This window comes from Miniopterus schreibersii (genome assembly GCF_964146895.1).
Source record: "Miniopterus schreibersii genome assembly, chromosome: 19".
Classification (NCBI taxonomy): Eukaryota; Metazoa; Chordata; class Mammalia; order Chiroptera; family Miniopteridae; genus Miniopterus; species Miniopterus schreibersii.
In genome coordinates, this window is record NC_138119.1 from 21788034 (window position 1) to 21802627 (window position 14594).

At 43.8% G+C, this 14594-nt stretch overlaps 1 protein-coding gene across 1 annotated transcript in view; it reads left to right on the forward strand.

Moving 5' to 3' along the window:
* Window positions 1–14594, forward strand: part of LAMC1 (laminin subunit gamma 1) — a 99140-nt gene that overhangs the window by 50074 nt on the left and 34472 nt on the right. The window contains exons 2-3 of the mRNA XM_081121006.1: window positions 9921–10225; window positions 14043–14173. Coding sequence (XP_080977132.1) covers window positions 9921–10225; window positions 14043–14173 — 436 coding nt within the window. The remainder of the gene's footprint in view (window positions 1–9920; window positions 10226–14042; window positions 14174–14594) is intronic.

Here is a 14594-nt window from a genome sequence, read left to right on the forward strand (position 1 = left end):
GACTGGGATTAAACAAGTCTAGGCTACTAGACAAAGGAGAAAAAGTGTTTTCTTATCTTTTTGAGTGCACTGAAGCAGAAGTTAACTCTTTGCTTCCAGATTTGTTCCTTGCCATTGAGAATTGCTGTTGGTCTTGTATCATTTTATTAAGTATTAGTAATGGTTGGGAGGAGGCAGAAAGGACAGGAACCAGAAGGGATGGGGAATTTGGTTTTTGGGGAATCCTGACCATTGTCTGCATGAAAAGAATAGCACTGCAAAAGCCCTGGCGGTAGGTGGGTTTTCTCAAAATCAAACATATATTTCCACTTGCCTGGGATATAGGGCCTTGAGGATACAAATTGAATGACTGAGGAAATTCGCATGGAGAGAAATGTTGGAGAATTTGGGTTCAGTTGGCCCAGTCACCCCAAGCCTCCGTGGAGTTTAACCATCTGTATATGGGGTGAGCAGCCCCTGTGGAGTTTAACCATCTGTATGTGTCTTAGAGAAGATAAACTGTTATTCTGGTTCACTGCTCAGGCCTGCACAGTTAACACTTGCAATTAATTTTACCTTGAAATACTTGGCATGTGAAAGTCAGAGTCACCACTCACAAGCGCCTTAGTTCGTTCAGCAGTGTAGCACCAGGTCAGAAGCCTCTTCCTACCTGAGTCTTCAAAGGGTGAGAACCAGGATGAAGAAGAGTTTGCAGTAGGGCAGTATTTCTCAAATGTGCACAAAAATCACCTCACGTGCTCTTTAAAATACAGATTTGGGGAACTCACCCAGACCTTACCAAAATAGAACTTCTGGGGATCAGGCATCACAGTTTGCATTTTTTCCAGAAGCTCTCTAGGTGATTCTACCAGCCAGGCTGGAACCTTACATGGGCCAGATTATGGGAACCACCGGAGCAGGAAAGCCTAGATCTGTGCCGGTCTACTGGGGAGGTCCCTCCAGGGCTCGTGTGGGTTTTGAACTGTTTTGGAACCAGATGACTATTTTCAGTTAGATACTTAAGCGATCCTGTTAATTCCATTATTTTTGTTAATTCCACTGTTTCTTTTTTCTTGAAGGAGGTCTTTGGGAAGGCTCTCTCTCAGAGTATTTCATCATGGACCAAAGTGGGTCTCTTTTACCCACGCTAATCCATCGACACCTCCAGAGAGGGTCCTCGCTGTTCAGTGCTACACTGGATCACCCCCGTCAACATAGCACATGCTGTCTTCCCACCTTTAAAAGCAATTTTTCCTTGAACCCTCTCTTTTCCCCTTCATCCACCATCTCATTTCTTTATAGAAAAATTACTCGGGACATTGTCTTTATCAACTGTTTCCAAACTCTGTCTCCCCCCCCCCCCCCAAACATTTTCTGGCTTTCATCCCTGCCACTCTACCAAACCAGTTGTCAGGTAACCTCCAGGCTGTTCAGTCCACTGGCCAGTGTGCAGTCTTCATCTTTCTCAGTCTTTCAGGCGCGTTTCACTCAATTGATCACTCTTTCCTTATTGAAAAAAAAATTTTTAACTTGGTTCTAGATTCTACCCGTGATTCTCTTTGTGCTTCAGTGTCTGACCCGCCTCCGTTTCCTTTGCCGAGTCTTCTTACCTCTCTCATCTCTAAAAGCTGGCATGTCCCAAGACCCAGCTCCCGACTCCCCTTCTCTGTTCATTCCCTAGGTGTTTTCATCTAACCCCATGGCTTTTAGTTCTGTCTGACTGCTGATGACTTCTAGATTTCTTTCTCCTGCTTGGACCTCTCCCTGAAATCCAGACTTAATTGCCTACTTGACATCTCCACTCAGATGTTTCGTAAGCGTCTCCATTTTAAAATGTCCAGAACAGAATTCCCAATTTCCTTCCACTCCATCCCCACCCCCCGGTCCTCCCATGTTCTTCATTATCTCAGCAGATGGCAACTGCTTCTTTCTAGTTACTTATGGAACAGCTTCCACCTGACATCCAGTCATCAGTAAAACTGGTGCACTTTCCCCTCCAGGTATGGCCAGATTCTGATCACTGCTCACCGCTTCTGCCCTGGACCAAGCTACCCTTATCTCTTGCCTGGGTGATTGCAAAAGACCCCATATCAGCCTTCTTGTCCCTGTAGTTTCCTCTGTAGTCTTTTGTCAATAAAGCAGCCAGAGCGATCCTTTTAAAACACTAGTCAGATCACGTTACTCTGTACAAAACCCTCCGGTGGGTTTTCATCTCATTCAGAGTAGAAGCCAGTCTTACGGTGGCCTGCAAGGCCTACGTGATGGGCAGGCCGTCCTCCCCTCAGCCTCTCTGACCTTATCTGCTATACATTCCTTCTTGTTCACTCGTATTTCAGCCCCACTGGCCTCGTCGCCTGCCCTGGAACTTGCCAACATGCTCCTGCCTAATGGTATTTGCCTTTGTCCTTGCTGGAATGCGCTTCCCCCATATGTGTTTCCCTTCTCCTGAGTTCTCCTCAAATGTCCTTGTCCACCTCAGGCCATCCCTGGTAACGCTGTATTAAATGGTATTCCTCCCCCGTGTTCCCCACTTTGTTCTTCCCCACGTCATGTATCATCTGACACAAAATCTTTGTTTTTCTTTTTTATCTATCCTTTACCCACCTCCACTCCCTGCTGTGCCCTAAGCCCTACAGAGTTGGGACCTTGTCTGTGTGATTCTCTTCCGTAGGTAGCCCCAGTGCCTAGAACGGTGACATAGTAGCTGCTCAATAAATGTTGAATGAATGGAAAAAATTGGACTGGGAATGATCAAGACCAGTTATAGCTGTTGACCTTGCTTGACCTAATGGGTGGCTACAGTAAGAAATTAAGCAATTGTGAAAGCCGAGAAAGACATTTTAGTATTTAAGATATTTTATATTTGTAGTTATTTCTTTTTTTGAGGACAAAAGAAGTATATGACCTGGGGAAATAAGAGGCCACGTTTATTAGGAATTAAAGAAACTGGAGAGTAAAAGGCATTCTAGCAAAACGAAGAATGGGGTATTCCAAATAGCTTGTCATGGTGGACCTCAGCTTAACTTCACTTAGCAAAGAGTTCCATCTAGAGTCTCTCATTTTATATAAGAATCTCTCTCCCAGCCAGATTTTCTCATTGTTTTTTTACATTCTTTACTCTTCTCTTATGGGTGAAAGTCAATGTATAGCCAGTTCTCAATAGTGTATGGACATCACAGAAGACATTGCTTCCGTAAAATTATGGTGTCTTTTTCCTTCTCATAGCTAAACAATTTTACATTTTAAAAATATGGGTTTTACTTATGCAGCATATAAATTCAACGCCTCTTTATTTCTATAGCTTATTTCCTTAGTAGTGTAATTAACTTCTTTGCTTTCTTTAGGTGACTCCATTAAATCCCACATGTCAGTCAGTTCCCTGTAGTTAGAACTCTGTTGTTCCACAGGGTGGATTTTTTGCCTCAGCGCGGATGAGTGGGAGTAAATGCTGGCTTCATTCCTCTAGCTCAGCTCAAGGATTTCAGGCATGCTTGTGACCTACTAGCCTGAATTAGGGCTAGTATTGAGTCTTGTAAGCAGGAAGTTTGGGTTAAGAGGGCATATGCCCAGTTCTTGGCTTGGAATTTCACTTGGGAATCTTGTCTCTTCTGGTGATGGCTTCCAATAAAATGACAAAGATACACATATTAGGATAAATTTATATTTCAATAATGGAAAATATCTGTTGCCTCTGACAGTGATATGCTCCTATTTGAAATTACTTTCAAGAGCGTTTGATGTTGTAGTGTTCAGTGAAGAATTCTAATTCTCTGTGTTCACGCGACAGCTGTCTGATGATATCATTTTTAATTAACGTGTTAACCCAGATCAATGTTGACCCTTCCATTTGCTGAAGAGCATATGGCCTTTTTGGATGGTGCAGTTGGGCAACTCAAGCAGGAGTTTATGTTCGGATGATTGCTGGGCTGGGTTAGTGTCGTGTCCTCAGCAGTAGCACCAATTGGTAGTTTTGGGAGAAGAAGTGTCTTCTTTGGCTTACACTTTAAATTTGGTGCTTTAAATGGAAACATTTAGTTTCCCTAAGAGATTGTGAGTTTATCTTCCCCAAATCATGCCAATATATTTCAAAACTTTTATTTTTTATTTTTATTTTTCCCTTAGCTCCTTTGTCATGCTATACCATTATTTTTATAAATAGCCTGTGGTGTAGAATTTTACTGGCTTTAAGCAATATTCAGATGGTTGTCTTTACTTCTCTTTTATCTACCTACTCTGTTACATCTCGGGTGGCAGCTTGGAGTTGAAACTCTCCATATTCCAGCACTACTCACCTTAGCAGGTCTTTCTGTTGTAACAGTGACATATGTGATGGGACGTGCTTACTGCATATACTCGGGAAATTTGAACTGTTGAAGCCTTTTCTTTATTTATTGGAAAGTATACTTTCTCCAGTCGTAAATTCCATTGCATTTATTTTAATAAATTCAATTAAAAATGACTGTTTTATACCAAGCTATAAAGGTTACTTGTCCTCGTAACCTTTCTAGCTCAGTATAAGTTGTACTGAATTAGATGTACTTCCTGTGGAACTGTGCCCTGGTACTATTGACAGCAAGGTGATTGACAGGCCAATACAAAGGGGCACTGAAATTGAAGGGAAAGGCCCAGGATAATAAGTTTTTAAAAACAACCTATTTCAAAGATGAGTTTTAGACTCATCTTTAAATGAGTTAGTTTAGCCTTTTAATAGGCAGTTAGGACGGAGTTTCCCAGCAGTAGGAATGACTCCATACACCCAGATCACTTCCGCACGTTCTGCATGTGTTCATCCGTTCTCTTCCTACTCACCCGTCTGTGTCTACTTGAGGATCCCACATTCAGCATTAACTTGGCGCTGGGTCATCTTGATTGGCAAGGCCGTATTTGGACAGCCTGTCTGCTGAGGTGGAGCGATAACAGCTGGAACACAGCTGTACACGTTTTCCTGGGAACTCTTGTTTCAGCCAGCAGTTGCACCACTCACAAAATGGGAAACATTTTCAAATAGTTGCTTTTGGTGACTACTGTTTGTGTTAACTGTTTGGAGGATGCCATTTAGCAGCCTAAACATCTATCATTGCTAGTGGACCTTAAGTGCTACAACCTTATTAAAGCTTTTATATTCCGAAGATCAAGCCTGACTGCAAGAAAAACAGTCACTTTATGATTCTAAGTTCGCCCGTAAGTACAATAGTGAATCAGTGACTCCCAGTCGGAGACTTCAGAATGGACTTCTTTTCTTCATCTGATTCAGGCCACCGAAGGGCATGTTGAAGTTTTGCAAAATTCTGTGTGGCCATTGTCGTTCATTACTTCATTGTGAAGCAGGCTGTTTTCCAAGAAACTCATGGAATTCTCCCGAGCCGCACATAACAGAGAAGCGTTTATGTTCGCCAGAAGTCAGTACTTGACTCCAGTTCTAAGACAGGAAGGGTTTCTCCCCTGCTCAGCGATTAGAAATACTTCACCACGTAGGAGGCCTAAGCGGAATTCTTTGGCTTGGCCCCGTGTGAACAAAGGCTGATTCTCGTTGTTCGGGCGGCCCCCTCCCCTTCTCTCATTCCCTCGCCAGCATGAACTGCAGGATTCAGAGCAGGAAGTATTCGTTAATTTTGTGTGCTTCATTCTAAACATCTGCACTTGAGGCTTTTTGTTTATGGGAGGAATGTGGTAGGGAGAGGGGACAGGCAGTAGGACATTCAGAAGCTAAATATTTTCTTGAGGGTGTGTATGTCCATGGTTAGTCTTCATGGGCATGAACGTGAGGTGAGGGGTGGAAGATGTCCGAGTTGTGTAGTTGCTGGGACACTTTGCAGACGTGCACTTACTGATTTTCTTAATTGATTGCTTGGCCTCTTCACCTTCAAGTCAGACTGTCTACTTTGATGGTCTCTGGGATGATAGTATGGTGGCTGTCATTGGACTGGAAATCAGGAGACCTGGTCAGTCTCCTGCTCATCTGCCACTTAACTAGGTCTTTGTACTTCAGGCACTGTGAAATGAGTAGGATGGACAGATAAAGAGTCGATGCCCGGCCGGGTGTGGCTCAGCAGTTGGGTGTCCACCTAGGATCGAGGCGATCGGGGTTCGATTCCCGGTCAGGGCACATGTCCGGGTGGCGGGCTCGATCAATGACTCTCTCATCATTGATGTTTCTATCTCTCTCTCCCTCTCCCTTCCTCTCTCTGAAATCAATAAAGATATATTTAAAAAAAAAAAAAGTCGGTAAGTATGGTGAGAAAGAGAGCACATGATAGGTCTCAGTTGTAGCTGTTTAACGGAATAAAAAGTAGCTCCTTCCTTTCCTAGTTTTCCTTACTCATGGTTGCAGGTAATTCTTCATAGCACAGAAACTAAGCTTTGACTCTTCTGCTCTTATTATCTGTATTTACTTCTGTATTATTCAGAATAGTTTCCAAATTTCTTGAAGTAACTTCAGTCAATCTTATCTTATTGTCCTTCCATTGGACCTGTGTAGAAAATTACACCTTCACAAAGATGTCCATACAAAGTCATGACCTCCTACCCTCCTCTGCTGTCTCATCAGCAAGCCACCTTTTTCTCTAGTCAGCTCTTTGCTAGTCTCTACAGTGGCTCCTAGGAAGTGTCTACATTCTCTTCAAATAGTCCTGACCCAATATTCCCCACCAGATTTGTGCCCAACCCCTTAGCAGACACCCTTGATTTTCACTGCACAGAAATAAAAAGTCACCAGTTAGAATTCTTTCAACTTCCATCTCTTAAAACCTACATAGTCACTTGCATTTGCACCCAGATAGAAAGCAGGGATGTGGGTTGCCTCCTGCATGGAGGCAATCCTTTCACCCGTACTCAGTCACAATCTTGTGTCCCAGCCTTGTGGAATGAGTAAAAGACTTGACAGTGAAACAGAATGTCAACAGGGTAAAAGTAGAGGAGGCTTTCAGAAGTAGCTCCTGTTCCCCATCACGCTCCATCAGTGACCAAGTTACTGTTGATATCTGCTGCTCACTCAGATCCATTTGTTTCTTTCCATCAGCTGTCCCTACTCTTAATTCAGCCACTGTCATCTCCCTGGGATTACTGCCACATCTTCTTAACTATTCTCCCCATCCTTGAATCCTGTCCCTTCCAACCTAGGCTCTGCACAGTGGCCAGAGTGATCTTTCAAAAAATCCAACCAGATCATGCACTTCCTGACATAAATCCTTCAATGGCTTGCCATTGCTCTTATGTTGAAGTTGCTCTTTAGCATGGCTTCTGGCCGGTGCATTCTGCCTCCTAGTTAGCTCATCTCCAGTTCCAGCCATACCACTCAACTCTGATTCCTCCAGTGATTATTTCTCTGTCCTTTGGGCTTTCATGCATGCTCGCTCATCTGCCTGGACAACTGATCCCTGTTTGCTTAGCTAGTTCCTCTGCATTCCTCAGGTCTTGGATTTAGATGTCACGTCCTCTGGAAAACATTTCTTGACCTCACAAATCTGGATTAGGTGACTTTCCTCCATGTTCTCAAATCATTATGTACTTCCCCTGTTATAGCCCACCTCACATGGAAGTGCAGTGGTCTGTAACCACTGCCAGGTGGACTGCAACTCTGCGGGCAGTGCATGTGGCTGTCTTGTGGTATGGACTGGGTGTGCGTCCTTCTCAGATCACCACAGCAGCCCTTCTTCTTCCAACTATGGCCATAGGTTAGGATGAGAAAGGCCGTTCTGAAAAGGAGGCTGGACGAGGGAAGGCCAGCACCTGCAAGCTAGGCTGCTTCCAGGTTTAATGCTAGCAAGGTTGCTGTCAGGATGTGTCAGCAGTGAGAGTGAGCACATACTCCCATTTTTTTCTGGATATAGCTTTGTGGTACAGATGTTGGTCTAGAACATAAGAGCACCCTGATCCATTTTACCTTCTCTCCTTTGATCCAGTCTCCTGCAGGCTGGGTTGCTAAAGAAAAATGAGATTGAGATATCAGAAATGTAGACAGAGTGGAAAAGTAAGGGCCATCTGTAATCTAGAGATTAGTGAGTAAGCCTTTGAACATCCCCGGCCACCTCCTCCTGGGTAAACTGAGTGGTGTTACCATTCTAGAATGTCTTAGATACTGTATTATAACCTCACTCTCACTCAAAAATGATGTCTTGACATTTTTTATAGTAGAGACAAGTTAAATTTGCGTTCTTTTAACAGGAGGGTTGCAAACTATTTCTACAACCTGTGTGCAGGTAAAATGTTGCATTGCGTCCTAGGTAGAAGGTCCAGGCTGGTATAATACCCTTTGGCGCTGTACCAGGTAGTCCCGGGAACAATCAGGCCCTATGTGTGAACATACTCAGGATCCTAGTTCAGGAATTTTCTTACCCTTTTATAATAAACTTTATATTTGTATAGAGTTTTACAAGGAATCAAATATATACAAGATCTTAGTTTGACCTTGTAACAGGTCTTGGAAGTAGGTGGCTCAGGGATTATCATTTTCACAGAGAGGAAAATGATGGAGCAGAAGTCACAGTTGTTGAGGGAGGCAGGGCCTGAACTCAGGTCTCACAGTGCCCAGTCCTGTGTTCTTCCCATCATGCCACATGCCCTTGTGTTCAAGGTCATATGTGTGTGTCCTTCATGTATGTAGGGGACAGTTAATTAAACCTCTCTTTTAAGATCTGGACCAGTTGAGAAATAGAGTCAGATACGGCTCATCACATCAGTTTTATAGATAGACTGGGTTGAAGAACAGAGCCTGGACACAACTCATATGGACTTTCTGCTCTTAGTCCCGTCCGTCGTCGTCCCCCCCCCATCCCCCCGCCCCCCACCACCGTGATCGTCACTCTAGCCTAGAAGCAGCAAAGAAAAGAGAGTGTCAGAACCAATTTCCAAATGAATAGTGATGCAAAACAGTTGCACATGGCCTCTTTTGCCCACCTGAAGGCACACTGGCTGGCAGCCAGGCAACCCTGGCTGTCAGATGTGCTCCAGCAGCTGTAGGGAGCTGTCTGACCCAGTGACCCTTCTTCCGGAGGGATGACAGTCCACTGACTCCTCCCTTTGCTGCCCTTCGCTGACCAGAGCTCGCCTCTCACCTATTCTCTTTTGAACATGTTCAAACACAACTTCTTTAAACCACTTTTCTCTTTTTCTGTTTATTCAGCCACTGGAGGAATTTTTTCCTTCTTGCCTGCTCTACACCCTGCCCCATATCTCAACAACTGTCCTTACTGCCTCAGGTTTCTCTTTCTTAATCTGGTAGATTAGTAGCATCGTAGTGCTCATGATATTTTTCTTGCATCAAGAAGTCATATTACGGTTAATAAGGAATGAGTTTGTAAAAATTTTGAAAGTGCCCAGAGTACTCACTTTCTTTTTTTTTTTAAATATATCTTTATTGATTTCAGAGAGAGGAAGGGAGAGGGAGAGAGAAAGATAGAAACATCAGTGATGAGAGAGTCATTGATCGGCTGCAGCCCGCAACCCGGGCATGTGCCCTGACCAGGAATCGAACCCTGATCGCCTGGATCCTAGGTCAACGCTCAACCGCTGAGCCATGCCCAGCTGGGCGAGTACTCACTTTCAAAAACCTTTTTTTCTGTCTTTCATTTAAGTTTTTGCTGAGGCCTCAGCATTAAGAATAAATGTACTTTTTCATTCAATTTAATTTTTAATAGTGTAAACACAGTACTAATATATGCTTCAATTTCCATGGCAAACGAAATTTCAACAACCTGTGTCATAAATAGGCTTTTATGAGCTAACTTATGAACCAGCTATAATGTACATTCCTGTGGGAGAATGGGCTCTGCTGCAGGCGTCGACTGGCCTGTCGGACACAGCTGATGTGTTGTGTGTTCTGGAACCTTCTTAGTCTGGTGTGCACAGGGTGGTTGGTATACTCTTTCCAAAGCGGACAGGGAATAGAGGGACTGTCGTTGCTTCACACAGGACATATGAACTTCGATGTGTTTGTCCCACAGGGAAATCTTTCGACATCACCTATGTGCGCCTCAAGTTCCACACCAGCCGGCCGGAGAGCTTCGCCATTTACAAGCGCACGCGGGAGGACGGGCCCTGGGTGCCCTACCAGTACTACAGCGGCTCCTGCGAGAACACCTACTTCAAGGCCAACCGCGGCTTCATCAGGACGGGCGGGGACGAGCAGCAGGCCTTGTGCACCGATGAGTTCAGTGACATCTCCCCGCTCACGGGGGGCAACGTGGCCTTCTCCACCCTGGAGGGAAGACCCAGCGCCTACAACTTTGACAATAGCCCTGTGCTGCAGGTAGGCGTCCGGAGGGTGGCTTTGAGCCAGCTGGTTCTTTCCTGTACAGGATGCAGGGAGATGGTGGTAGCGGGGGCCTCTGGTCCTCCAGCAAGACGGACAGCTGGCTTTTCTTCAGCTCCCCTGCATACTCTCACTAAGTAAAGGAAAGCCGTTTCGTTCCTGTTCCCCAGATGATGTTTGTTCTTATGTTCTCATGCACTTGCAAGTGTATCCTGGGATATGTAAACTTTACAAAACTTTTAAAAAGTTGGACCGTTTTAACTCCAGTGTTTGTACTGGAAGTGGAAGCACTTTGCTTCTGACCTTGCGAAGAGGGTATTTGAATTCATCAACTCAGTTTTCTTGCATCCTTTCTTACCTTTTCTTTGATTGGACAAAATAAACAATATTTTATTAGCAACAGGGAACAACTGAGGCAGGATAGTTAAGAATGCCACCTTCATTCATTATTGTGCCAGGGAATTCTGATGGGGTTTGTCTGGTACCATTGCCAGTCGCGAAAACCCCGTATCGCCTGTGGCACTTGTGTTTGTGACAGTGTATAGGTTCCGCTGGTATCGTGCTCAGGCATTGTTATAGAAACTTCTCCCTGTTTAGCAATAGAAAGAATTAAAGATTTCTTTTTTTTCCCCTCATGAATGCTGTGTACGTATTCCTCATACACCATAATATGGAATCTTTCTGTATTGCTTGGATTTCTGTGAATTTTTTTTACTGTTCTGGCTGTTCGATCATGGAGAGACCAATGAGCCTCATGCCATACTCAGCACGTTAACACGGAATTGGCGATACGTCTGTCTTGTGGCTGAAGCTAACATCTAAATGGGGGCAGCCTGTATTAATTGACTGAGAAGAGAGATACTGGATGTGGGTTTGCAAATGCTATGTTTGTTTCATGAAAAGCTATTGTGATTTCTCAGTAGGGAATCCCCCATTTTTGGGGGGTGCTTTATGCTTTTGTGTCTCATTCTTTCTCTCTGGAATTTATGATGTTCAAGACTCTTTCTCTAATTTGGTTGTATGGTTTTGGACAGTGGCAAAAGATGACAGTATATTTCTCTGTGAGTCCAGGTCTTTTCTTCCATTGTATTTCTGTATGCTGCTGGCTTGGAGATTATAAATCTTGATTTTGGTAAACTCTGAGACTATAGCGAGCAATGAATATGTTTGCAGTGGTCCTTTAGAAAAGTTTTCCTTGCATTTGCAATAAGAGGTGTTCAGAGTAAATGGCAGGAAGAATAGCTGACTTTGATAGATGAAAGAGCAGGAGACTGCATGCCTAGGAGAGGAGCAATCTACAAAGACTCTTCAAGTTGACCTGGCAAACGTGCTAGCTTTGTTTCTTCCCACACAAATTACTGTGTTTTACTCTCCTGGAGAAGCAGCGGTATAGCCAGTAGGAAAAAGCAGTGATGTAATGTTGTGGCTGGTTTTCTGGCACCTTTGCTAACTATGTGCCTTGTCAGCCTGTCCTGAAGCCGTTTCCCCAGCTATAGGAATTCTGGTGTTTGCTCCTCTTGTTCCACAGGAACTCACGAGACTTAATGTGGAAAAAATGCTATAAGCGTCTGTACTAGATTTGGTCAGTTGGCATCATGATGCAGAGACATTAATTATGTGTCTCTGGATGTAAGAGCTCTGGCTCTGAGACCCAGTTGCCAAGGGGGTTTAACTTCCAGCTGATCTGACAAAGAGGAGAGAGGCCGTGCGCCCTTTCCTCATGACTCCCTATGCCACTCTCCAGAAGCTGTGATCTCCTGACAGAGAAAGGAGACCCTTCCTGGTTTCACTGTATCTGAATATTACTAAGCATGCATTGATTTAGAATAATAATCAGCATTTGTTACAGCACTTACTATAATGTGCCCCAATGTGACAAGCATTGTTCTAAGGCCTTTCGATATATTAGATATATTAATTCAGTTAACCCTCATGATAACTATAAGGTAGATGCTTTTATTATCTCCATTTTACAGATGAGGAATCAGAGGCCCAGAAAGAATAAAATCACTTGCCTCCGGTCAAACAGCTTTAAGTAGCCAAACTGGCATTCAAAACCCAGAAAGTCTTGTGCCAAGGTCTGCTCTTTTGAAGGTTCCCACTATGAAAAAAAACGAAAAAAAAAGGCTTAGATTCAGCCCTTGAGAAGCTTTTATTCAGGAGAGCTGTGGTAAAGGTGAAGGCTGCAGAAGATATAACAAGCATTAAACACAGAGATATGTTTAGCTATTGACATTACAGACGACTGAAAGATTCCTAGCATTGTGGCCATGCGTGGGAGTTGTTATTGGAGTTCCAAGTTTGGATGCGGTGAAATCATCATGTCTTCTCCTTTCTAATTATACTTGGAGGCTTCGTGGAGATTAGCTTTTCCGAGCTGTGTTGTTCTATCTGCCAGGTGTTTGGCAGTGGTTCTTAATCAGGGGTGTGCCTCCCAGTCTCGTGTGGAGCCTTCGGAAAGCACAGACGCCCACAGCCCTGCACTCGCTCGTTAAGTCTCCATCAGTGATTCGAGATGCAGCCCGGGAGAGGACTTGAAGTGCAGATGGTGTCTTTGGGTGGTTATATGTAATGCACCGCTCCATACTTAATGGTTTTAAACAACCATGATCTGTCATTTCTCATTGAGTCTGTGTTGCCCTGGGCTCGCTCGCTGGCAGGTGAGCTGAGTTTCTCTCTCCCTGTGGTGTTTCACTCTCAAGGAGGCCAGTCTGGGCTTCTTCACGTGATGGTGGAATTACTCCAAGAGGACATATCCCAGTGCACATGTGCTTATTAAGCCTCAGCTTGTGTCACATTTGCTGATGTCCTCTCAACTAAAGCAAATCACATGCCCAAACCCAGAATCACTGTGGAAAGGGGCTCCTCAGGGTGGGGACAATACATTGGCATTATTAGTATAACAGTCTACCTGTTATAATGTAAACAGACTAACAGTAACTCAATGAAAGGATATTTATTACAAGGGCTTCGATATCATAAAACCTGGGAGAAAACTACAACCCTTGGCCATCGTGGTACATATACCAAGTCAATCAGCTGTGGTTTCTTCACATTTATTCATTTGCTCAGCAAATGTTATTTGAGCACCTCCTGTGCTAGGGGAACTGCAGTGAACAAAACAAAAAATTCCTGCCTGTGTGGGGCTTACCGTTTGGTGGTGATGGTGGCAGAAACAGACAATGTAAATAAAATAGCGAAGGGAAATAGGGAGTTTGAGGGTGGTAGCAATTTTAGATAGGGTGGCCCAGGAAGGCCTCACAGAGAAGTGAAATTGTGGGGAGGGTCAGTACAGAGACTGACTCTGATTGGTTGAGGCCAGTATAATGATTTATTGCTTGTACTTGGAGCCTCTCCTAGATCTGTCACAGTGGGTTGGCTGTGGGCGGAGGAGACAGTGGCCAGCATGTCTTGTACAAGTATGGAGTCACATGAGCTCTGTGCTCGTATCTCTGGCAGATTTGGGGTGCGGATACAGGCTGGAGAGAAGGGACATGTGTATTGAGGATCTCATATACGTCAAGCATTTAGAAGTATATTTCATTTAACTCTCTCAATAGCCTGTGAAGAAACTAATATTATTCCTGCTTCTAGGGATTCGGAGTGGTACAGTAACAACTTAGATCAAAGAAAGGAAGAATCAAGAAAGAGAAAAATATCAGGAAACTAAAGGAACTTTGAGTATTACAATCTAGTTAATGCTGGAAGAGGACATGAGTTAAATGATACATTCACTGTTTAGAAAATTTTGTCACATTTGTGTCTCTTATCTTCAGTCCCATTGCCTATTTTTTCTGTTTTTGTTTTCTCACAGGAGTGGGTAACAGCCACGGACATCCGAGTGACTCTCAATCGCCTGAACACTTTCGGAGACGAGGTGTTTAATGACCCCAAAGTTCTCAAGTCCTATTATTATGCAATCTCTGATTTTGCCGTAGGTGGCAGGTAAGTAAACTATTAAAAACTTTGACAGGGATTCAAGCTTTGGTTTAGAAGTGAATGCAGCAACTGCTTACAACTATATGAATAATGTTAGACCTCATTATCGTGGAAACACAGTAGTTAGGTCTTCTACAACCTTGTCAAATCAGCACACTTCGTGAATTCTTACTGAGAATTTAAGTGCAAAGCTCTATAATGGGCACTCTGAAGCTACTGAGGAAGTGTAAGACTGACCTGCACCTACTGAGAAGAACTTGACCTTCTAGGACCCTACAAATGAATGGGGCAGGCAATGTAAAAATACGTGAAAAATTAAATACTAGTATAGTCCCGTGTTTTAGATAAAAAGATGCCATATGCCAGAGAAAGCTAGAAATGTCAGGCTAGAGAAGCAGATGAGCTCTAAGCTGGGTCTTGAAGAATA